The sequence below is a fragment of the Hylaeus anthracinus genome, unplaced genomic scaffold (genome assembly GCF_026225885.1).
Source record: "Hylaeus anthracinus isolate JK02 unplaced genomic scaffold, UHH_iyHylAnth1.0_haploid 11981, whole genome shotgun sequence".
NCBI classification, from domain to species: domain Eukaryota; kingdom Metazoa; phylum Arthropoda; class Insecta; order Hymenoptera; family Colletidae; genus Hylaeus; species Hylaeus anthracinus.
The window spans coordinates 8,736,224-8,759,925 of record NW_026534329.1 but is presented as its reverse complement, the minus strand read 5'-3'; the positions used below and the strand labels follow the sequence as shown (position 1 = coordinate 8,759,925).

General features: G+C 34.8%; 1 protein-coding gene across 1 annotated transcript; it reads right to left on the bottom strand.

Annotated features, from left to right (window-relative positions):
• Positions 1 to 9,742: 9,742 nt before the first annotated feature.
• Positions 9,743 to 23,536, bottom strand: LOC128885591 (AF4/FMR2 family member lilli-like). Its single transcript, XM_054139689.1, has 3 exons — positions 21,116 to 23,536; positions 19,998 to 20,348; positions 9,743 to 12,690 (listed from the first exon to the last, which is right to left on the bottom strand). Exons 1-3 carry the CDS (start codon positions 21,125 to 21,127, stop codon positions 11,749 to 11,751), a joined length of 1,305 nt encoding a protein of 434 aa, XP_053995664.1. The 5' UTR covers positions 21,128 to 23,536; the 3' UTR covers positions 9,743 to 11,748.
• Between the last annotated feature and the right edge of the window lie 166 nt (positions 23,537 to 23,702).

Below are 23,702 nucleotides of genomic sequence, written 5' to 3'. Positions count from 1 at the left end.
TCAGCAATGTAACACAAAACATAAAATATCGTTTATGTTCTATTTATTAACACGTTGATCCCCATGTCACCCACATGTGGGTGACAGTGCTTTCCACTGAAGAACTAACGAAATTAATTCCGAATGTCAAGCATCAAAGGAAATGAATTTAAACCAAATTCATGAATTGTGATGAAATTACAAGAATAAATACGACGATAAATGTTTGATTATGCAGTCTCCAATAGTTTAAATAATATTTCATTTTAGTAGAAACTATAAAGAATATTTGTCTGGCAGTCAACGTGTTAATAAAACGAAAGAAACTTTTGAGACAACCTAATAGTTAAATCTTATTACCAGATGACTAGTATTCAACGAAAGAGGTAACAAGGAAGGAACTAAAAATACTAAAATTGACGAACACCAATGTAGAAAGCTAGAGGAGTGAATCGAGAGGAGAGGGTGGTTAAGCTTAGTGAAGTTAGTACCCCCTAATGCAAATTCTGATAAAAATCAAATTACATTCGTTTGTCCACGATTTGTCCACGTTTGTCCAACCACAATTTTCATTTGTCCACCTTTCAGACACCACAAACAAGCCATTTCAAGTCAATACACCTATATAGACCTTTTTTTAAGGTTTTCTTAACAAACGTGTCCCTCCACATTTTGTTCACTAATGTTTTTCGTTTGTTCAACAAGTACTTTCGTTTGTCCTAATTATTTATGTCTGCGCAGAACCACTAACGTTATTTGTTATTTGTTTGTTTTTTAAATTAATGTTATTTACATGTTACATAAACACGGGGAAAGAGAAATAATTAAAATATAAATAGAATGTTGCAATAGCCATTGCACAAACAATTCCTGCATTTTAACTGTTAATTTGCATCCAACGATGCTTTCCACGGTATATATCACATACATATTCACCTTAATAATTATTAAATTGATGAACATGATACGTAAGTGTAAGTAGCGATACTACATTTTCCTAATCTGTGCATAACCTTTTCCTGAGGGTTACACATACGAAAACTTTAATTGAAAAAACAAATAACGTTACTGGTTCTGCGCAGACAGAAATAATTAGCTAAAAAATTGATAAAACGAAGACAAATGACCCGCAACCAAGCGTATCGCTGGCAACTTCTCCTTAATTGAAGTGTATCTTTTTTCTGGAGGATGAACAAACGAAAATATCGTTGGACAAACGAAAAACATTAGTGAACAAAATGTGGAGGGACACGTTTGTTAAGAAAACCTTAAAAAAAGGTCTATATAGGTGTATTGACTTCAAATGGCTTGTTTGTGGTGTCTGAAAGGTGGACAAATGAAAATTGTGGTTGGACAAACGTGGACAAATCGTGAACAAACGAATGTAATTTGATTTTTATCAGAATTTGCATTTGGGGGTGCTAACTTCACTAAGCTAGGTGGTTAGTGCTCATTTGTCTAATTGAAATCAATAAAGAAAGGGATCGACGGTTTCGGCCAAGGCAATCCGTCGGCGGGAGTTGGATTCTTCCGTAACCGGTCTTCGAAAAGTGAACCGGTTTCTTGTGTAGCCGGCCACGTAATACAGGGCACGATTACGAGGGGCCACGTCGTGACATTGGGCGCGGTACTTTGACGGCCGCGGCTGCAGCCCTGGCTCATTCGGTGAAAGTCAGCCTGTACGGGCAGGTATGTAACCGAATGCGCGAAACTAATTACGAGACCTTAGGGGCTCTCATAAACAACGGTAAAGGGTACAGAAAACTGGAAGGCTTCGCCAAAGAAGGCTTCGAAATATTTCTTTATTAACGCTCGGACTGCAGGATGACGGTTTCAGCTGAAATTCTAAGAGGCGTACAAGTGGAAATTTTTAAAAAATGTCAGCTTATAGAGGATGATAAGACGGAACTTTTTTGTATTTATAGTTTATTTTTAGGATGTTTAGTTTTAAAAATAAAAATTAAAAAGTTGAGAGACCTTCTTTCTGATATCTCGAAGTGGTTTGATCCTGTTACTGTTGTTTTAAAGAAAACAAAACAACAGTCGGACAATAGAATTTAGAAAAAATATTAGTTTATAGAGGATGATAAGGCGAAACTTTTTTTATATTTACAGTTTATTCATACGACTTTTAGTTTCAAAGATATATATTGAGAACTCAGAAGACCCTTTTTCCTAATATCTCGCAGTGGTTTGATCCTGCTACTGTTGTCTTAAAGAAAAAAACAACAACAGCCGAACGAGGGAATTTAGAAAAAATATCACCTTATAGAGAAAGACAAAATGAAACTTTTTTGTATTTACAGTTTATTCATACGACTTTTAGTTTCAGAGATATAAATTAAGAACTTAGAAGACCCTTTTTCCTGAAATTCAATTTTTGCAACGATCTTCTAACTTTTCAATTTACGTAAGAAATAATACTTTATAATATTTTAAAAATTATCTAGTAGTAGTAGTATTTAATGGGTCCAAACACTGTCTATGTTGCAGGTGTGTGGGTGTGTTTGCGACAAATTAAATTTGAAAAATAACAAACTTTAAAGCGCTGTAACTCGGTTAAAAATGATCCGAATTAATAAAAACAATAACCATTATTATTTTCTATTCAATATCAGTTACAATTTTCATTCGGACAAAACAATCGAGTTCCATTGAAAAAATGGTCACCATGAATAAATATCGTAAGTGGCGCCATGTAAATTTATAATTGAATCGATAACTCCATTTTCTTTCCCCTCGGAACCACGAAACTTTTGTTTGAAACATTTTTTCCTAAAACAACATGTTTTCGAGTTATTATGGTGTACAAGTTAAAATAGGACACCTTGCATGTATTATACAGGGTGTCCAAAAAATATTGGAGTTCCTTGAAAGGGGTGGTTCTAGGGGTGATTTGAAACAATATTTTCGCTAAGGAAAACATTGTTTCAATCACCCTCCGAACCATCCCTTTCAAGGAACTCCAATATTTTTTGGACACCCTGTATATTAGTGGCATAGGAGGTCTGTCAAAATTGTGTCGAAACATTTCCTTGAAGCATTTTTTGTTACAACCCCATGTTTTCGAGTAATTACGTTGTCCAAGTCAAAATGGGACACCCTGTAGAACCGCCTCGTGACAAAGGTATCGAAATTGAAAGTGCTGCGACGCGACGGGTCTTGTACGATAAACATTACGTGCCTGCGTATAAAAACGGCTCCTTTCTTCCTTGAACGCCGCACGACCTTGCCTCGCCTTTCATTTTATACGTTTTCTTACATATTTATCAAGAGCGGCCCAAATTATCGCTGCTTTATTCCAGACGACAATTGCGACCAGGTCCTAAGCGAGTCGTGAAATTTTCAAGTGAAAATGAATTGCACGGGTGTCGCGTGATATTATGTAAGTTGACCCCAACGTGGTCTACATTTTACTCGTTTATTGCAATTAGGGGTTCAGCGTTATTCGATATAATAATTTACTTTTGGAAAGGGACGCTCGAAAGGCGTGATGGAAGATTGTGTATGTAATTGAATACATATGGAATTGTATATGTAATTGAATACATATAAATCGGACAGTGTAAACAATTTTTTTTTCATTTTCTTAATTTTTTGGTATTTTTTAAAACCCCTCAAAAGTCCATTCCTGATAAATTTTGAGATTTATTTATCACTGCTTCAAAAAATATCGAATTTCCAAGAAAACCTCTCTTTCTTTGTTTCATGCTCGTAACTTTCTTAATAATGGTCGAAATTTAATTGTTTTTTTTTAATTTTCGTTATTAGATGACCTTTACAGAAAAAAAAACAAAAAAAATATTTAAAGTGTTTTTAATCGAGATTTTTGAATTTTAAGTATTCAATCGTGTTTTTAAAACTGTGTGTATGTTTTGATTTTCTTGAAGACTTTCTATTTTAAACTCCTGTCCATCCTGCAACTTTTAAGCCCGGTCCGGTAGTGGGCCTTCCATAATTACTATTTTTGTTCGATTTTTAAAAATTAAAGAAACTTTTGTTGGCTGTAAATTATTATCAGTACCGATTTTAACACTGCATACCTTTTTTGTTACTTATTATAAATTGATTTCGATATTTTTTTGTTCTGAGTAGGGATTTTAAAGTTTCGACACTTAAATTAGGGACACCCTGTAGAATTCAATGAATTATGAGAACGTCGACCTTTACATTGGGTTGACGAGTGAAAGGGCTGATACTTAGCCCCGAATGAAGGTGAAGATAAAAGGGACAGGTGTAGCAACGGAGAAGTATTACGCAACCTATTTTTTGTTGCATTTATTACCTCCATACTCGCAATATTCTACCCCGTTTTGCAATAATCTCTCCAGCACCAACAAAGAAAGATGGTAAAAAGTGATCATTGTTTCAAAAGTGAATTTTTGGTTGTCTCCGACATCTACATTATTGATAAGTAGACTTCAAATTTTTATACATTTATAGGAAATTTGAATCTAAAAGAAACTGCAAATGCACATGGTATGTAATAATATACAAAAATATTGAGAGTAAAGTATATATATGCTTTAAAAAAATCATTCTACTTATCTTTGGCACAGACCTTGTATTACGAGTATAGTCTAACAATAGTGAAAAAGATAAGCCATGTATTAAACAAAAAGGAGAAATTAATGGGAAGGTCTGATCTAACAGCACAATCTCCTAGAATCTAGGACCTAGATAATAGAATTAAATTCTTCCATAGAGCAATAAAGGAGATTATACCTTTCTTAATCAGACGCCCCAGCCTACTCTCGTCTCATAGTGCACGACTGCACGTGTGACAGTCTGACATATTAGCGAGCGTTACTACTGCAACTCCCTCCAATATTAAATCATCTCACTAGATTCTGACTGGATCATTCGACGTCACATCGCAGAAACTTCAAACTAGTTATACTACGGTGTATGTAATAAACGCGGTGATTATGCATAATCACCGTTAAAGTTGGTAAATGGGATAGATTCCGGAATATTCATCAAATTTACCGGCAATTTTATATAATCCTTAAGTCGTAATGGAAAATGTTATAAAATTGTTAATGCATATGCTGTCTATATGGAAATACTGTCTGAGTAGGTTTGGGGTAGCAATATATTGGTGAGGGTGAGAATATTAAATACTGTTAAATATAATTCCCATCTTGTAATGGGGAATGTAATAAAATTGTTAATCCATATACTGTCTACACAGAAATACTGTCTGAGTAGGTTTGAGGTAGGAATATAGTCGTGAGGGTGGGAATATTGAATACTGTTAAATATAATTCCCATCTTGTAATAGGGAATGTGATGAAATTGTTAATGCATATACTGTCTACACAAAAATACTGTCTGAGTAGGTTTGGGGTAGGAATACAGTCGTGACGGTGGGAATATTGAATACTGTTAAATATAATTCCCATCTTGTAATAGGGAATGTGATGAAATTGTTAATGCATATACTGTCTACACAAAAATACTGTCTGAGTAGGTTTAGGGTAGGAATATATTGGTGAGGATGGGAATATTGAATACTGTTAAATGTAATTCCTATATTAAATATAACAACTATACTCATTATAACATAAGTCATAACTACATTGCGGATTTAATACATTTATAGAAAATTTGAATTTGCAAGAAACTGTAAAATGCATATAGTACCTTAATATCAGCAGTTCATTCGATTCTCTCCTATACACTCCAACTTCTCGAAAACTGAGATTTGGAGTAAATGCTGTATCACGTTGATTGCATTGCGTCGCCCATATACTGGTGATAGTTATTTTCACTGAAGAACAAACAAAAATTAATTCCGAAAGTTGAATATCAAAGAAAATGAATTTGAATGAATTTGAATGAATTATTTGAATTTTGATTAAGGTTTCAAAAATAAATACCGCAATAAACGTTTGATTATGCAGTTACCGATAGTCTGTAAACAAAATTTAAACACAGTAGAAATTTTCAAGAGTATTAGTCTGGCAGTCAACGTAGTATAGAAATTCAATGACTTATGAGAACGTCGACCTTTACATTGCGTTGACGAGTGAACGCAATTCATACGATCATCAACAAAGGAAGGTGGTAAAAAAATGGTCAATTTTGGGTTGACACCGACGTTTACATTATCAATAAGTAGATTGCGAATTTTTATGCAGTTATAGGAAATTTGAATGTGCAAGAAACTACAAATGTTATGCAATAATATAAAAAAATATTGAGAGTAAAGTATCTGTATATGGCTGAAACTAGAACAAAAGGAACTGGACAGTTCCTATTGAAAGTTGTTTAATCGACTGTTATACAGGGTGTCCCAAAAATGTTGTAACACCTTGAAATAGATGGGTCGGAAGGTGATTTGAAACAACTTTTTCCTTAGCGAAAATGTTGTCCGAGGTTTTGTTGAGGAGATATTAACAGAAAACACTGGCCAAGCAGAGCGCGAGTATCCCGATGGAGCGCTCGCGATAGCGTTTGAGCGCGGCTGCCTAGCGCGTAGCCACGCCTACTGCTGGCGCTCCAACGGCATCCTCGCGCTCAGATTGGTCAGTGTTTTCCGCTAATATCTCCTTAACGAAGCTTTGGACAACATTTTCGCTAAGGAAAAAGTTGTTTTAAATCACCTCCCGAACCACCCCTTTCAAGGTGTTGCAACATTTCTGGGACACCCTGTATTTCATTTTTGTTCGTGAAATTTTAAGTTTATTTAATTTATTTAAGAAAAATTAGTTAAAGCTATTAAGTTGATCCTAATTGCAGCCATAAAGGGCCATCTTATTTATATACAGCGAAAAATTCAAAGTGTGTATTCTTGAAGGTACATACTTTCAAATAATTAAAAAAAAAAAATTCAATAATATAATATAAAAAAGTATTGAAAATAAAGGATATATTATAATGTTTCCACAGTAAAATGAACTCTTATTTAGGTTCAACTTTTATAGATACGTTTGCAAAGATTTTATTTTGTATAAAGATCCACAGTCTAGTCATAAACTTATACATTTACTTGTGAATTTGTTCTACATAGAAACTCTTATTACTTTTGAACAGCTTAATAAAACGTCTTCACATTTTTTGAGGGACCATAGGAAACATGTTAAAATAATTCAGAATTAATTTAATAAATACTAACTGTTGGAGAAATAATTTCAGAGGTTGGTGTTGCTTCCATTAGCAAATGTGGAAACACTGAAACAAAAGAATATATGCGAGTGTGAATGTATCCGGGGCAGACCCTGTATGAATGTTAGGACGAACGAACGAACGTGTATTTTTGGTTAAGAGTAAAAACTGTAAAACGTGGTTTGAGAACCTATTTCATATCAAAGAGCATCGTGCATAATAATTGCGGACACCGAGTGCAATTTCAGTGTATCAAATTAATTACAAAGCAGAATATATTTTCTTTATATTATTTTCAACGAAAGCTAAATAACTGCGCACGTTTTTATTTTTTTCCTCGCTAAACCTCAACACTAACTATTTTAATATACCTTGTATTTTAATAAACTGCTGAATTACCGTATAATGCGTAGTTAAAACGCCTGCCCTGCCCTGGGTCAAACCGTGTCAACATGGTTGCGTATATACGCGCATGCGCCGTACGTTTCTTGCGCAAACGGAGTGCGCGTCGCTTCGTAACGAGAGCTTGCGTAACCACGGGCGTCGATTAATCGAAGCTCACGGATGAACGTGACGAGTGATCGATCTTGCACGTCTGTGACATTGATCGACGTTATTCGCGACGCTTTTACTTATTACGCCTACGCGCGGTCAGGTAGGTCGCGCGACGTAACCGATTGTGTCGTCGGTATAGAAATTACGAGGACACTGGCCCCGCCGTGAACTTCTACGTAATCCAGAAAGAAACGGCCCCGCGGATCCACGTGAATAACAAATAAATCTTTTCCCCTTTTTTCCTCGATGCAAATGTCGGTAGCGACGAGACCAACGGAATGAAAATACTCGGACGCAATAATAATATTGCAACATTGCAAATTGGGAATCCGAGTATCAATATTACAACGATTTGAAAATACATTAATGTAACCAATTCGTTAACTTTCGTACTGGAACAATTAATGATTTGTGTCTGAAGTAATTAAGGGGTTACACCACTTTGGTTGTTTCAAAAAATCGATTTTTTGGTTCCATACAGTACTTTTTATACATATGTAAGACAATTTATCCTTATTAATAGGAACAGACAAAATAACCTAAAGTAATTGTGTTGCTCTGAAGAACAAAGTTTTTATTTATCCTAACATACATTTACATTTGTATATTTTTACATTATAACTACCCTGTCCTACCTGAAAAACAAAGAAACGACATTAAAAGTTTATTTACACGGTTTTGTCGATCCTTTAATATTGTAGCCCTTAATCTTTTCTTCACACTGTTTTCCACTTTTTCGTTAGTATTGCTTTCGTGTGATTATTTTTAAAAGCAGCCGGTCAACATCTACTTTTTCTTTACACATATACAGGGTGTCTCAAAAATATTGTAACACCTTGAAAGGGGTGGTTCGGGAGGTGATTTGAAACAACCTTTTTCTTAGTGAAAATGTTGTCTGAGCCTTCGTTAAGGAGATATTAACGGAAAACACTGACCAATCAGAGCGTGAGTATGCCGGTGGAGCGGCCGCGGTAGCCTATGAGCGCAGCCGCCTAGCGCGTAGCCTTCGCTACCCCGACCAATCGGAGCGCGGCCATCTAGCGCGTAACGTATGCTACCGCGGGCGTTCCACAAGCATACTCGCTCTCTGATTGGTCGAGGTAGGGTAGGCTACGCACTCTAATTGATCAGTGTTTTCCGTTATTATCTCCTCAACGAAGCCTCGGACATTTTCGCTAAGGAAAAAGTTGTTTCAAATCACCTCCTGAACCACCCCTTTGAAGGACCTCCCTGGGACACCCTGTATACGAAAATGATATCCCGATAATTAGAAATCGATATCAAAGAACAGTTTCGAACATTAGAGAGGAGCGTATCAACGTAACGAAAACTTTGAAAGCGTTTTTCTCGAAACAGCATTTTCAAAAATCGATGGTCACCGTAGTCTCGGGAATTTTGTTGGTAGTACTGATCACCCACGAGAGTCAGTTTTAGTTATCTTTTGTTTTAATAAGTTGGTAGGTTGGCACAGTTTTATGATATCAGGTAAGTTTTATGTTCGACGTTCTCACATATATTCTTCTTCTTTATTATCTCTAATAAATATAATTATATAATAAGAATGGGTTTATACATCCTGAAACTCTCCATCAAATTTTCAATGATCGACTCGAATCTCTTTTTATGTACTCATCATATGTTTTTTTTTATTGAAATAAGTAAAATTTTATTGTTATATTAATATTTGTATTTTTTTGTCCAACATTAACCGTAATTTTAGGCTTTTGTGTGTTATACTTTGAAACAATACAATTTTATTGAAAATGTATATTTTTGAAAACAACTATGTATTTCACTAATTTTTGGACTAAGGAAACTAATTAATTTTGTTTCACTGTTCTAGCTTGAACCTGATTTGAGTTATCGTGCCCACCGCAAGATCATTTATTTTTTAGACGTTCCACTAAATCTTTTGAAAAAGATTTTGTAAAATTGAAAAAGAAATAAGAAATTATAATAAAAAGTGTAAATAAAATTGTTATCGTTTCAATAAAAATTCTCGAGGAAGAAAAATTCTTTAAGGTACATATTATTATATATCTAAATGTAGTTTCATTATCAAATATAAAGTTAATGTATTAATTTAATGTATTTAATTAAGTTTGTTATAAAATGAGTCACGCACAGACCAATGTCTACTTTTGGGATTACTTTAATATTCTGACGCTTGGAATGTACTAGTTAAAGTAGAAATGAAAATTAAAATGATTAAATTTACCTTTATGTATTTGTTATTTTATAGACTGGTATTTTTTCTTTTTCCATTTCTACTTCATTTCTACTGTTCTTGGAATACGTAAATGTAATTCTCAAGTAATTTTCAATTTGTCGGTTCTTTATTACAAAAATTATGATTTCTACATGGAATTTGAGTAATCAATGTAAATCGAAAGATAGGTATATAATATTAATGTCCCATTGCGCGTTAAATGTATCTTCTCCAATAAATATTCGTGAAAAAAGGAGTCACTTTTACTATTTACTATTTTTTAATAACTGAACTCAATATCTTAACACTTTATTTACCGGGAGCCTATTTATAGGCTTTTTAACTGCAGTATTTAGCTATTCGAATTTATTTACTGTGTTGATGGTTGTCTACTTACAATGTTCAATGTTTGGAAACAGACTTGGCTTTCAATGTATCTAGTAACAGTATTGAGAAATTATTATCAGCTTGTATTGGCATATGCTAGTATAGAAAATTCTTTTTTGAATTAAAGACTGTTTCTAAATAGCTCGGTAGATAAAGTGTTAATATAAATTGTCCTTTAATTAGTTCGTCACAAACAAAATTGCAAAGCGTCAAAGTAAAAATTGCGAAGTGGTCAACTACTAAAGTCACTCGCTGTATGGATTTCGCAATACGACAGTGGCCCGCATAATGTTCGAAAATTGAGACCACCAATTATCAATATGCAAAGCACGAGCGAAGAACTTTTTCTCGGAATTGGTAGAACTGGAACGGCTGCTCGAAGAGGATAACGAACGAGATACGAAACCAAACATTTATCAGTTATCGTCGCTAGTAAAAATGTCCAAAAATAGTACATTCGTTGAATTTTGCGCAATTGTACAAACAAAAATTTATTTCGGCCAAGTTACGTGAAAATAGAGTTCTTGGAATTGTAAATGCGAAATGTGAAAACGAGGAGACCGGTTTTAAGCAATCTTGAATAATTTACAAAAGTAAATGGTGCAGTGCAAAATTACTCGAAGACTTATATTCACGAGTGTATGTAGATACACATTTATTACTTCGTGTATTTTATAAATGTAGTATGAAAAAATTAAATAGCTTGTTTAATTATGTAGCTTGTTACTTCGGATCACAAAAAGAAGTTGATGCAAACGAAAATATTAAATTATAAGGAAATTTCACATTTAACGTGATATTTATATAATTTATAACTTTAATTGATATTTATATTATCTTTCACTGATTGTACTTTCTTCTATCGTTAGTCGAAGTAATGATCGAAAATATAAAACAAGTTATCTGAACTTTAATGTACTCCACTGTAATCGATCGAACAGTAAACTTAAATTTAGTTTGGTGTTTGAGTATATACATTGTACACTCATTAAATACATAAAGTAGTTCAACTCGTTACTTTCTCATGAATATTTCATTTCCTTGCGAGATGTAATACTCCCACGAATCTTGAAAGAATCAGAGGTAGTTGAAACTTTACTCGAACGAAAAACGGCGAATAAAATGAACGTGCAGGAATTTGTTCGCAACTCTGTTCCATTAAACATTCATTGGAACAAATGTTTATTCCTCCATCGCGAAATACAATTCTCCACTTAAAATTAAAATCTGTTCGTCTTTTATTCGCCACTGGAAACATTCGCGAGATTATTTGTCAAATATTATATACTTTACAGATAATACAAACTTTACAGATTTCTCGGATAAAGTACGCTGATAACAGAGCTGAGAATCGTTAAGAAATAAATCACAGGAACTCGAGTACATAAACCGGCTACTCCGCAGGTGATTGAAAGCGAGATTTATTTCGAGCTTTGTAAGTCAAACATCGATATCAATTTTGCGGTCGTGTGCGATAACAATTCAAATTAAAAATAAAAAAAAACATTTCAAAGAATTGGAGCGGTAGGTGCGTAAGAGATGGGCGCTGCGTATGCCAAAGGCGAGGAATAGGAAGACGTGTAGGCGTAGGCGAAGGGGTAGTTGGCGTAGCTGGTGATGACGTTTGCTGGAGGTAGTCCAACCAGTCGTTGAGCAATGGGCACCTGCACCGGGGCAGCAACAGCCTTCACTGGTGCATCTTGTTGTTGTTCCTGTGATCGAGCTTGCTGCAGTCTCTGGGGTTGCTCTTGTTCTTGTTGTCTCCTTCCTTGATCCAGCCTATCCTGTTGTCTCGATTGAATCTGCTGCTGCAACTGCAGTCTGGACTGTTGTTGAAGCTGCTGCTGTTGCCTGAGTTGCTGCTGCTGCTGTTCCCGTTGCTGCCTCTCGAGTTCGCGCAGTTGTTGCAGCTGTTGTTCCTGTTGCTGTCGAAGCTGTTGGTCGCGCGTTGTCGGCGCAGCTGCGACCAGGGGACCGGATCTAGCTTCAACGACCTCGACGTCAGAGTCTGGTCCAGCAGCGGGGATCGCTGGCGCTGGTGCAGGTGGTGCAGGGAAAACAGGTGCGCCTGCTGCTGCTGGAACGATGCCAGGTGCGTAGGACGCCAATGGGGCAGCAATGGCAGCCAGAGCTGTGGCTGGTTCCCGACTGACTACTGCGTTGAATCCGTTTATTGGGTCTGCCGTGTATTCCACGATGCGACGGGTACCGTCTGCTTCAATCAAGCTGTAGCTACCCTGCACTATGTCGCCGTTCCTAGTCTCGTACTGAGCCTTCGAGTCCCCTGTGACAGCATCCTGGACGTCGTACGCAAAACTGTATTGGGGAATCGCGTCCAATTCCTCGAGTTTCGCCGCAGGCACGGCTCCCACGACGGGAGCAGGTACTGCTGGCAATGTGGCCACCAAGGCTCCCTTCGTAACAGCCGCCAAGCTTAAGAGTACGACGAGCTGAAATTTCAAATTACCTATTAGTACCGTTTCACGTAATTACCAGGCGTGCATGTGGCTTTTCTAGAATGCCTAAACGCTTTAAATGCGGAACGTGAGACGCTAGACTTTCACGAATTTAAAGGTGCCGAATTAGTATTGTCTCCATTCCTCGGTGCTTTCCATGCTCTTACCTGTGGAATGCCGTAATTGTCGAGAAATGGATGATTTACCTTTTAGGCGCGGCTGAATTTTGCGCGGGGATGTTTATTTGTATGGCAGAGGTCGATGCGAATTACGTGGAAGAAGTAAGTCACTGTGGCGCATCGTTAAGTAAGATGACATCCGCGAAAGTCACTATAGTGGTGTCATTGTATTTTATAAATGTAGCATAAAAATAATTAAATAGCTCATTTAATTATGTGGCTTGTTACTTCGATCACAAAAAGAAGCTGATGCAAACGAAAATATTGTATCGATCAAAAGAAATGTCACATTTCCTAAGAGGTTAAGGGTGCGCGCCACTGTTGCCAACCATAGAGAACGATTGCGCTTGACCGGTGATGGGAAAATCCCTAGGCTTCGAATAAATCTGAAGTTTGCCGATGTGTTTGTCTCGTTTCCTCTTTTGAACATTTTACAAAGAAGAAAACGAGAAAATTTATCGGCAAACTTCAGATTTATTTGAAGTCTAGGGTTTTGCCCTTCACACTATAGTGATGTCGATCCTGGGGGGTTAAGGGTGCGCCACTGTTCCCAACCAGTAAAGAACGATTGTCCCCGACGCAAGTTAAAAAAAACCCTAAATTTGGCTTTAAACCCCCTACATTCTTTTTCCCCCCTAATATGCTTTATTTATTTATTATATTCCTATTTCATTCCCGTGTTAATGAGAATGTATAATATCCTTATTTATATGTTATAGGGATAATGGCTTCCTTTAGTTGGTAACTAGGTTTTGTGTGTGCGTTGGCAGGCATGTATGTGAGTTATTGCTTATTGTTAGAGCAAACTGGATAATGTATAAGCATGGTCGTAAGATTTATATTATACAAACAAATATAATACAAAATTATAGAGTAAAGGAAATGTTATTAATGACGTCTGCAAAAGAGAAACGATAATAACAACATTATACATTATACAAATTAACATAAGCTGTAATTTATAAACTATTTGTCGGTAACGTCTTGATATTTCTGTACAATTCAGAATCTTTCATACAAAAGATACAAAATTTTTCTTCTTAAATTAGAATCAACAATATTAGTTCGTAATTTTCGATAATATGATAAACAAATTGTATAATGCAAAAAACGTTATAGAATTTGTCTAAAAATTCATGTAATTTTACTAACTTTCACGATATAACAGAAGCAGGAAGAAATCTCTGGAACTTAATGAACCAACATTATTTCTCAAACAATCGAAATCTCGTAAATAATTTTGTAAAAACTACAAAGAAATCATATTTACATGCGTACCATTGCCAAATAATAGTCCTACGAAATTTTGAGGTAATTGACTATCTAGTTTACATATTTTCGTATTTGGGGTCCGATGCGACTGGGAAAATATTTGAGCTCCATGTTCTATAATTTAAGAACATCTACTTCTTAACAATTTACTTCTTCTTAACATATTTTCGTATTTTGATTAATCATACATCTCCTAAACTAGATGGTCAATTAACTCAAAATATCAACGGTGAACAACTATACCTTAACGAATGGCGCTGACATTAGAAAACCCCTAAACAAATTCTTCTACGAAATTTGTTCCTCAAAAATTCCCCTATACAATTTAAACCTCTAAAAAAAACCCCGTTCATACGTTTTCCCCCTAAATTTGGGGACAAACCCCTCAAGTTGACAACAGTATCCTGAGAGGTTAAGGGTGCGCAGCAGTGATGGGCAAAACCCTAGACTTCGAATAAATTTGAAGTTTGCCGACACGTTTGTCTCGTTTCCTCTTTTGGACATTTTCCAAAGAAGAGACAAACACATCGGCAAACTTCAAATTTATTCGAAGCCTAAAATTTTTCCCATCTCTGGTCATTTTAGGCTTTTGTATGTTTTACTTTGAAACGATACAATTATATTAAAAATGTATATTTTTAAAAACGGCTATGTATTTCACTAGTTTTTGGACTAAAGAAACTAATTAATTTTGTTTCACTGTTCTAGCTTGAACCTGATTTGAGTTATCGTGCCCACCGTGAAACCATTCATTTCTTAGACGTTCCACTAGATCGTCTGACAAAGATTTTTGTAAAATTGAAAAAGACAAATAAGAAATTATAATAGAAAATGTAAATAAAATTGTTATCGCTTCAATAAAAATTCTTGAAGAAGATAAAGATCTATCTATCCTTGCGAGCTTCCTATTTTTTCCGCAATTGTCGCTGAAGTCACCTCGGAGTTTAGTTCCGACTCCTGCGCACCCTTAAGGGAGGAATCGAAAGCCAGCGCGAAAGGGTCGAGATGCCATCCGGAAATCCGTACACTATGTAGCTGCCGTTCGGGGTTTCCCTCGACCGGTGGATCCCCAATGCGAATTAAGTTCGAGGACCGCAATTGATCGCAATGCAAAGCCATCGAGTGTCGTATCGAGGAACGCTTTCCTTACCTTTCCAGCCATGTTGATTTGCGAGAGGATCGCCAGAAGACTGATGGTTCAGGGTAAGATTCCTCGTACTTTTATACAGGTGATGACCGTCGTCGTTTTCGTGTCATCCGTCAGCAATAACCGAGCTATTCCTTGCACCCAAACTCGCGACCAAGACACCCGTTCTACACACGCATACACACCGCCCCCACTTACTCTCCCCTTCTTTCATTCGAAAGAATGAATCCGCCGAATCCTCTTTGTTTAGCCATCGGATTGACCTCCTCATAAACGTAGCCGTGTGTAACACGGCGACGACAACGATGAGCATGCCGCGCTTATGTTTCTTCATATTGCATACACGCGACTTGTATGCCAATACGTCGAAGATACATAGGAGCAACCGGCTTCGAGGTCGTACGACGAAACCGCGAGCAACGCGCCACGGAGCTGACCAACTCGGGCTAACCCTCCACCTTGGCGAGCAGTCTACGTTGCCAAAAGTTCGACTTGTTGCGCGATCGTTATCGATTAACATTTACGTGACGCTACGGCGATGTTCGATCTACGCCCAGCGGGTACACCATACGTTTCTCAACCCTTTGCTTGGCCGCTCATGGATGGATGGCACGCTTAGAGATCGAAATGGTTGGGGAAAAGCGAGAAAATTTGAAGGGTTTTTAAGTATTTGGCGAGGAAAAGGGGTGAGGAGTTTTGGAAATTTATGGGTTTTATATGTTTGTGAGGAATGGATGGAATATTTATATGAATATGAGGGAAATTGGGGTGTATTTTAAGTTTATGATGAATGCATGAAACAGTTAAAATGAAATTTGGAACAAGTACAAGGGAAAATGATGAAGAGTTTGGAAATTCGTGTATTTCATATGTTTGAAAGAAATATATGGGACATTTATAAGAATATGGAAAAGATTCATGTATATTGTAAGATAATAACAAATACATGAAACAGTTAAAATGAACAAGTTTGAAACAAGTGCAAAGGAAAGTAATGAAGAGTTTGGAAATTTATGCATTTGATATGTTTATAAGAAATATATGGAAAATCACTAATATGGGAGAAATTCGTGTGTATTATAAGTTTATAACAAATCTATGAAACAGTTAAAATGAAGAAGTTTGGAACAAGTACAAGGGAAAATAATGAAGAGCTTGGAAATTCATGTATTTTATATGTTTATTATTATTTTATATGAAATTTGTTTGTATTATAAGTTTATAACAAATGGATGAAACAGTTAAAATGAACAAGTTTGAAACAAGTGCAAGGGAAAATTAAATAATGAATAGCTTGGAAATTCATGCATTGTATATGTTTGTAGGGAATGTATGGAATATTTATATGAATATGAGAGAAATTCGTTTGTATGATAAGTTTATAACAAAGATATTAGAAGTTTGTAGAAATAGGGGGGGGGGAGGGGACATTCATGTACATTGTTGTAAGTTTGGAATATGTGGAAGGACATGTAATGGAGAGTTTGGAAATTTATGCATAATACTAGTATAGATAAGAAATGTATGAAAAATCTGTAAAAATAAGAAAAACTCATGTTCTCATTCTTTCATAAGTATATGATGAGTCCATGGAAAAGCTGTAATGGCTTTATGCATTTTATATATTTATAACATACATACATCATGCATTCTATAAGTTTCTAATAAATGCATGAACAAATTTATTCTTCACATTTATTTTCTTGAATAAATGAAAAAAGTATTAGTTTCGTTAAATTAAGAATGAGAATGACGTGTTATATGAATAAATCTGGCCACAATAATTCTTCAGATATATTAATGAATAAATCTTGAGATTTATTCTTCGTACTTTATTCTCTATTCTATTGTATTGTACAAAAACTGCTTTACGTATCAATCAAATGATCAACTCCTTCAAGAAGAAGGCTTGCCTTAAGGGGATTAACCCAATTGGGGTATTGGTTGCACGAATACATTCCCAATTCAGATATATTATAGAGTATATTTCCACTATTTCTCTATAATAAAAAAAAACATTTATCATCACCATAATTAGGCAAAAGCATTATAAGTAGACTTTCTTAAAGATCTACTTGGATCTTTATGCATTTATAGGAAATTTGAATGTGTAAGAAACTAAAAAATGCAAACAATATGCAAAAATATAAAAAAGATTAATAACAAAGTTCATGTTATAATATTTGCAAAATAGAATAAATTCCTATTTGGGTTCAATTTTTGTAGATACGTTTGCCAAGATTTTATTTTGCATAAAGATCCGCAGTCTAATTATAAGTAATTGGGAGAGAAAAGATATCTTCTTAGAGGACAGGAGATGACATAAAATATATGAAATTTATAGACGTGTTTCTAAACACTATGTTAAAAAGAAAATGATCTTACTAGTATTTATGTATCTTTAAAAGTAACTATGAAAAAGTTGTTTGTGTATACTTCTTTAATTATACCATCATACATATTGAAGTAAAAGCAGAAAATAATATTATATGACAGATCCAGAAGCATTGACTAATACAGAGAGATATGCAAAAGTTTGCCTTTGAACTCCCTTTTGTAGGATTTTAAATTTTAGTATCATATTATCATATCATTATCATATAGTCATAAATATTCTAAATAATTAAAATTACAATAATTATTTATCCACACAAAATAGAGAAAATTGGTAATAGCCTGCCATTGAATACAGGAGTAGTAGTAAATAATATACTAAATAATTAAAATCCAGTAAACAATATTTAGTAACTACGAGTACCTAATAAGAAAAATTATTATAGTAACGACTTCTTTAAATCCATACAATTCTCACGGTGGACATATCAATATTTTTATGCGATATTAAAAGTGTCTGATGCAAAACGATATTCTATTCTCTGGTACCGAACCATCCAGTCGACATTAATTCAGATTATCATTGAAGTACTGAAAACTATTTTGTGGTATTATTCCTAACGTTGTTTATAGCGTTACTCTTAGAATTCATGATGTGTCGATGGTGTGAAAACGTACTGGTTGGGAAAGCAAAGAAGGGACACAATGAGCGTATACATAAAATTCACTCCCTTTCGTAATTTCGGCGGACAACCTCGAATGACGCTGTTTGATGTATCGGCATACAAATGATGCGACCACTTACAATTCGATTCCACTCAAATTTCAAGCGTAACCGAAATTAACGCAATACCAGTAAACCAATATTGGAAAGAAACATGTATTTCTTTCTTCCTTTCTTTCCTTCTTTCTTCTTTCTGTCTGTCTGTCTTTCCTTCTTTCCTTCTTCCTTTACTTCCCTCTTTCTTTCTTTCTTTCTTTCTTTCTTTCTTTCTTTCTTTCTTTCTTTCTTTCCTTCTTCCTTTCTTTCCTTCTTTCTTCTTTCTTTCTTTCTTTCTTTCCTTCTTCCTTTCTTTCCTTCTTTCTTCTTTCTGTCTGTCTGTCTTTCCTTCTTCCTTTCTTTCCTCCAAATGAAATGAAATATAAAACCTTCCAGAAGAAAGTAATGTTGTCATTTTAATAGAAAAACAAAATTATCTATGACATAAACACGAAAAATCAGCTAAATACCTTAAGAAATATTGAACCTACAAGAAAATGTTTGAAACAAAAGTTGGGCATCTTTTCACGTAGAATGTGACTCCGAATATTAGTAATAATGAATATTAGTTCTCTTAAAAATAACTAATATCGATCAATATTTATTATAGTTAGATATTACAAAACTAGGAAACCAAATCAGTAATTAAAATAAAAAATAAACCTTTATTTTCGTATTAATTAATCTTTTACATATATTGGACGTGCCTATTTGCATGTTTCAACTTTATGGGTGTGTTAAAAAATACTACGAACTTGCGAAAACCAATATTGTTCATCGAGTCAGAGTCAAAGAAGGTTGCCAACCACAGATCTACAAAGAGGAATTGAAAGTCTATCATAAAGCATTCTAGATACATTATTCTAGATACATTACTAGATACATGTTACAAATCAAATTTGTTAATTAATAACATTATAAAATCTTAGGGATGCAAAATAAATAACACTTTTTACATTTAGTCTGAAATAGACAGTCTCGTACGACAAGCAATATTGCAGTACGTCACAGGAGTATTACCAATATTACAGGAACATTGCAGCAATATTACCAATATTGCAGGAACATTGCAGCAATATTACCAATCATGCAGGAATATTGCAGCAATATTCTCGCAACATTGCAGCATTACATTCCGTGTGGTACATTAAAGGAAAACGCAGATGAAGGGTAAACAAATCTGTTTTACAAAAAAACTTTAATACAAACGTGTAATTACAAAATCGTTACAATATGTACATTATGAGATGACTAGTCAAGCATAAACAAAAGCAAACGTATCTTCCTCCGAGTTACAATTGAATAATATCAACATTGCCATGGGAGATGTTGGTTATCGGCAGAGACGGGGAAAACCCTGGGCCTCGAATAAGCCTGAAGTTTGCCGATATGTTTGTCTCGTTTCCTCTTTTGAACATTTTCCAAGGAAGCCCGTAACTTAGGGACTACACTATGGAAGAGATGTCGAAGAGATTGAGAGGGAAGATGAAAAATAGAGGCAGATGCAGTATGGAGATGCAACCAGATGCAGTATAGAGTGGAGACAGCGATGGCCTTGAGCAGATAACAGATTTTGGTCCAATGCTGGTAACCCTTAAGGGTGGAAAAGGACAGGAGCAACCTTGACAGCGGGTTTTATGACCGCCACCGGTTCCCTGTGCACAACGGCGTTGAATCCATTCAGAGGATCCGCCGTGTACTCGACGATCCTCCGTGTACCATCAGCCTCGATAAAACTGTAACTGCCACTGACAACATCGCCATTCCTTGTCTCGTGTTGGCTTTTCGAATCCCCGGTTAGGCTGTCTTGTACGTCGTAGGCATAAGTGTACTGCGGGTGAGGATCATAATTCAAGCCTGGATCCACCGGCGCGAACTTGGCCACTGGCAAAGCTGGCACGGCAACTGCGGCACCTCTGCACGTCGCGAAAACTCCAATCGCCATCAGGATCATTACTTTCTGCAACGTAACCAGCCAATAATATTAATAATAATAGAATGTATATGTATGTTACGTACAGAGTCTGAAAATGTTTTTCTAGGCCTTTAAGATTCACATAAGCAGTGTGTTAAAATCAGGATTTGTATTCATTTCCTTGGAAATGGACTGTATATATTCTCAGCTAGTTGTAAGTTGACTTATTGGTATCTATTACACATAGTAAACATTTGATGAACTCCTGTATGTGCTTTGTCTAATCATACAATTTTAAAAGCAAAGTGTTTAATGAAAAATCAGGATTTGTATTCATTTCCTTGGAAATGGACTGTATATATTCTCAGCTAGTTGTGAGTTGGCTTATTGGTATCTATTACACATAGTAAACATTCGATGAAGTCTTCTACGTCCATTGTTTAATCATACAATTTTAAAACTTTATATTTAACGATCAGTGATAAGTAATTATAGCTTTGTATAGTATTTTCATAATTCAATTATATCTGTACATTAAAAAAAAGAGTCATATGTATAAAATCAAAAACTGAATTACTCAATGTAACGTATTTGCTGTTTCTCAAAACCATTTCTTTTATTTTACTAAAGAGAAAGAGCATTTCATATAAGTTTGTTTTAAAAATGGAGTAAAATTGAACGTCAACTATTTTGTTGTTCTATCATATGAAACTTCTTTTATCAGAACTCCTTTGTCTCCCAATTCGTCCACATAACGAAGGCACTACTGGATGTGAAAGCTAATGAAACTAAGAACCAAATGTCATTCTCACCTTGATAACCATGTTGATCGAGTACAATGTAACGTTATGGTCGAACGAAAGTGAAGAAGGGAACTGACTGTTCGGGTTCCAGTGACAAAGGTATTTATAGGAACCACAGGGTGGTCGTTTGTCGTACGTGAATCGATGCTCATCGCAGCCCTCGATGCATCGCAAACAGCCTCGAGAACTTTTGTACGTGACACGCCTCCGTCGTCGAAGCAAAAGTTTCGCTCTCGTTTTCGACTCTCCACATGTGTGCACCGAGGGGGACAGCTTTCAATGTCTCCAAAGCGTACTATCCCCCAAATTACACGGTACTTTTTGTACAAAATAATCGACTTCTAAACGTAGAAACTGTTAAAAGCAAAGATTTCCAACTGACAGGAATCAAATATTGCCCGAATACAGTCCAACAAATCTGAAAGACTACCCGTTTATTATTACTACCCTAATACTATGCACACATTACTTATAGAATTGTATATGTATGTTACGTACAGAGTCAGAAAATGTTTTTCTAGGGCTTTAAGATTCACACAAGCAGTGTTAAAATTACAATTTGTATTCATTTTCTTGGAAATGCACTGTATATATTTTCAGTTAGTTGTGAGTTGACTATTTATGCTATTGATATACATATTAATAAAATAAAAATAATGTACGCATTGATGCACATATTTAAAACTGTTTAAGGAAAGTAATATATACAGATAAAGAACACATTATTAAACGCCCAGTCGATCTGCAAATATAGTTCTACTATATTTCAAATATATTACAATAAATCTTTTCACTGTAGGTGATTTACTTCGTTTAGAAATAAATCTGAAAGACTACCCGTTTATTATTACTACCCCAATACTATGCACACATTACTATTCATGTTATTGATACGCATATTAATCAAATTAAAATAATGTACGCATTGATGCACTTATTTAAAACTGTTTAAAGAAAGTAATGTATACAGATAAAGAAAATATATGCAAATATAGTTCTACTCTAAGAAAATCCTCTCTGGATCTGTAAATTGCGCATAGAGCGCCAGAGGCCATCTTCTTAAAATCTTACAATCTATTACATAAATTAAACATTTGATAAAAATATCGCAATATTGAACACATTAAAACTTTTCATTCCTAATGTCCTAATTTCTCGCTCCAATTTCTACGAATACGATCTTTAAATTCTCTTCTGAATCACTTCGCCATTTTTTTTTCATACAATCAGTTAAAAATTCTAGGCGTCCAGAATAATCGTTCATATAAAAATTTATTTTCAATCTTCGAGTTACTGAAAAAAAAGATAAGCATCACGAAACGTGTAACGTTAAGAAAATGGAGATAAAATCGGTCAATAATTCTTCCTGTTGACCACCGGTATGCTTTCACTGTTACGTAATTCGGTGTAGTTTTAAGCCCAGTTGTAAGTGTAACGTTTCCGTCATGCGAGACACAAAGCGTAGAGAATACTAATCGCAAGCAGCCTGAGACTATGCGCTCAGGAATGCTTGCATTTCGCTTTCAAATTTGATATTATGGTCTTCGGTCTTCTGTGTAACAGCTGATATACAACGTATAATTCATGGCACGCGTTACTAGTTGCATAAAATAGAATTGTCTTGATTCAATAACTTTTTCCCCTTATTCGGTATTAGCCATAAAACGTTCTTTTTTTTTTAACCACATAGATCTTGTAAATTACATACAATAACATGGCTTAATTTAAATTTCCACAACGCATGCAAAGTATTAATAGCATTTTTAAATAATACTCATCATATCTCTGTGGAACCATTTACGGATTAGGTTTTTTGAAGTTTTGTAATACGATTACTTCCTGATGACTATCAAACTATACAATGATATTTAATTAATTACAGTTACGTGAAACTGTTTAATAAGACTAATTTATGCGTAATTTTTTCAGTATTACTAGAAATCATTTTTCCTGATAAAATGATGTATAAATTAGAGTTTTTCTTCAATACAAATATATCTTTTGAAAATTAACTCTTGTCTAGGACTCATTGATACAAGTCAATATTACCTTTATTTTAGACCATACACAGTTAATATAAAAACACTTATATTACAGTTTTATATTTGTAAGTGTATAATGTGGTATGAAGCAAAGAGGGAAATTATACTTTGTCCAATTATTTTATTACTAAAAACGATAAAATTTTTAAATTATTTAAAAATAATACAAGGAAAGTTCTGGAACAACGTTGCTAGTTTATTTAAAATCATTCATTACTCAGTAAAATGAAATTGTTTTTAATAAAACTTATTTCATTATTGTATAGAAAAGGTTTACGAGGATTTGTAAATATCTTATTAGGCTTTATAGCAGTTTATCATATAAACAGGAGTATAGATTAAAGTAAGTAATGTTTATACACCATAAACATTCTATATCGTCATAATATTAGGGCCATGTAATCTTCTGTCTTTTCCTTAATGGTGTTTCCTGAAATAAATGATAGTTTTACAATTCATTTTTATTGAATTAATCCATGAAAACGAATTCATTAAAGAACAGTGACAAATATTGTTTGTAATATAATCTGTATTAATACTTTATCATTATTGAT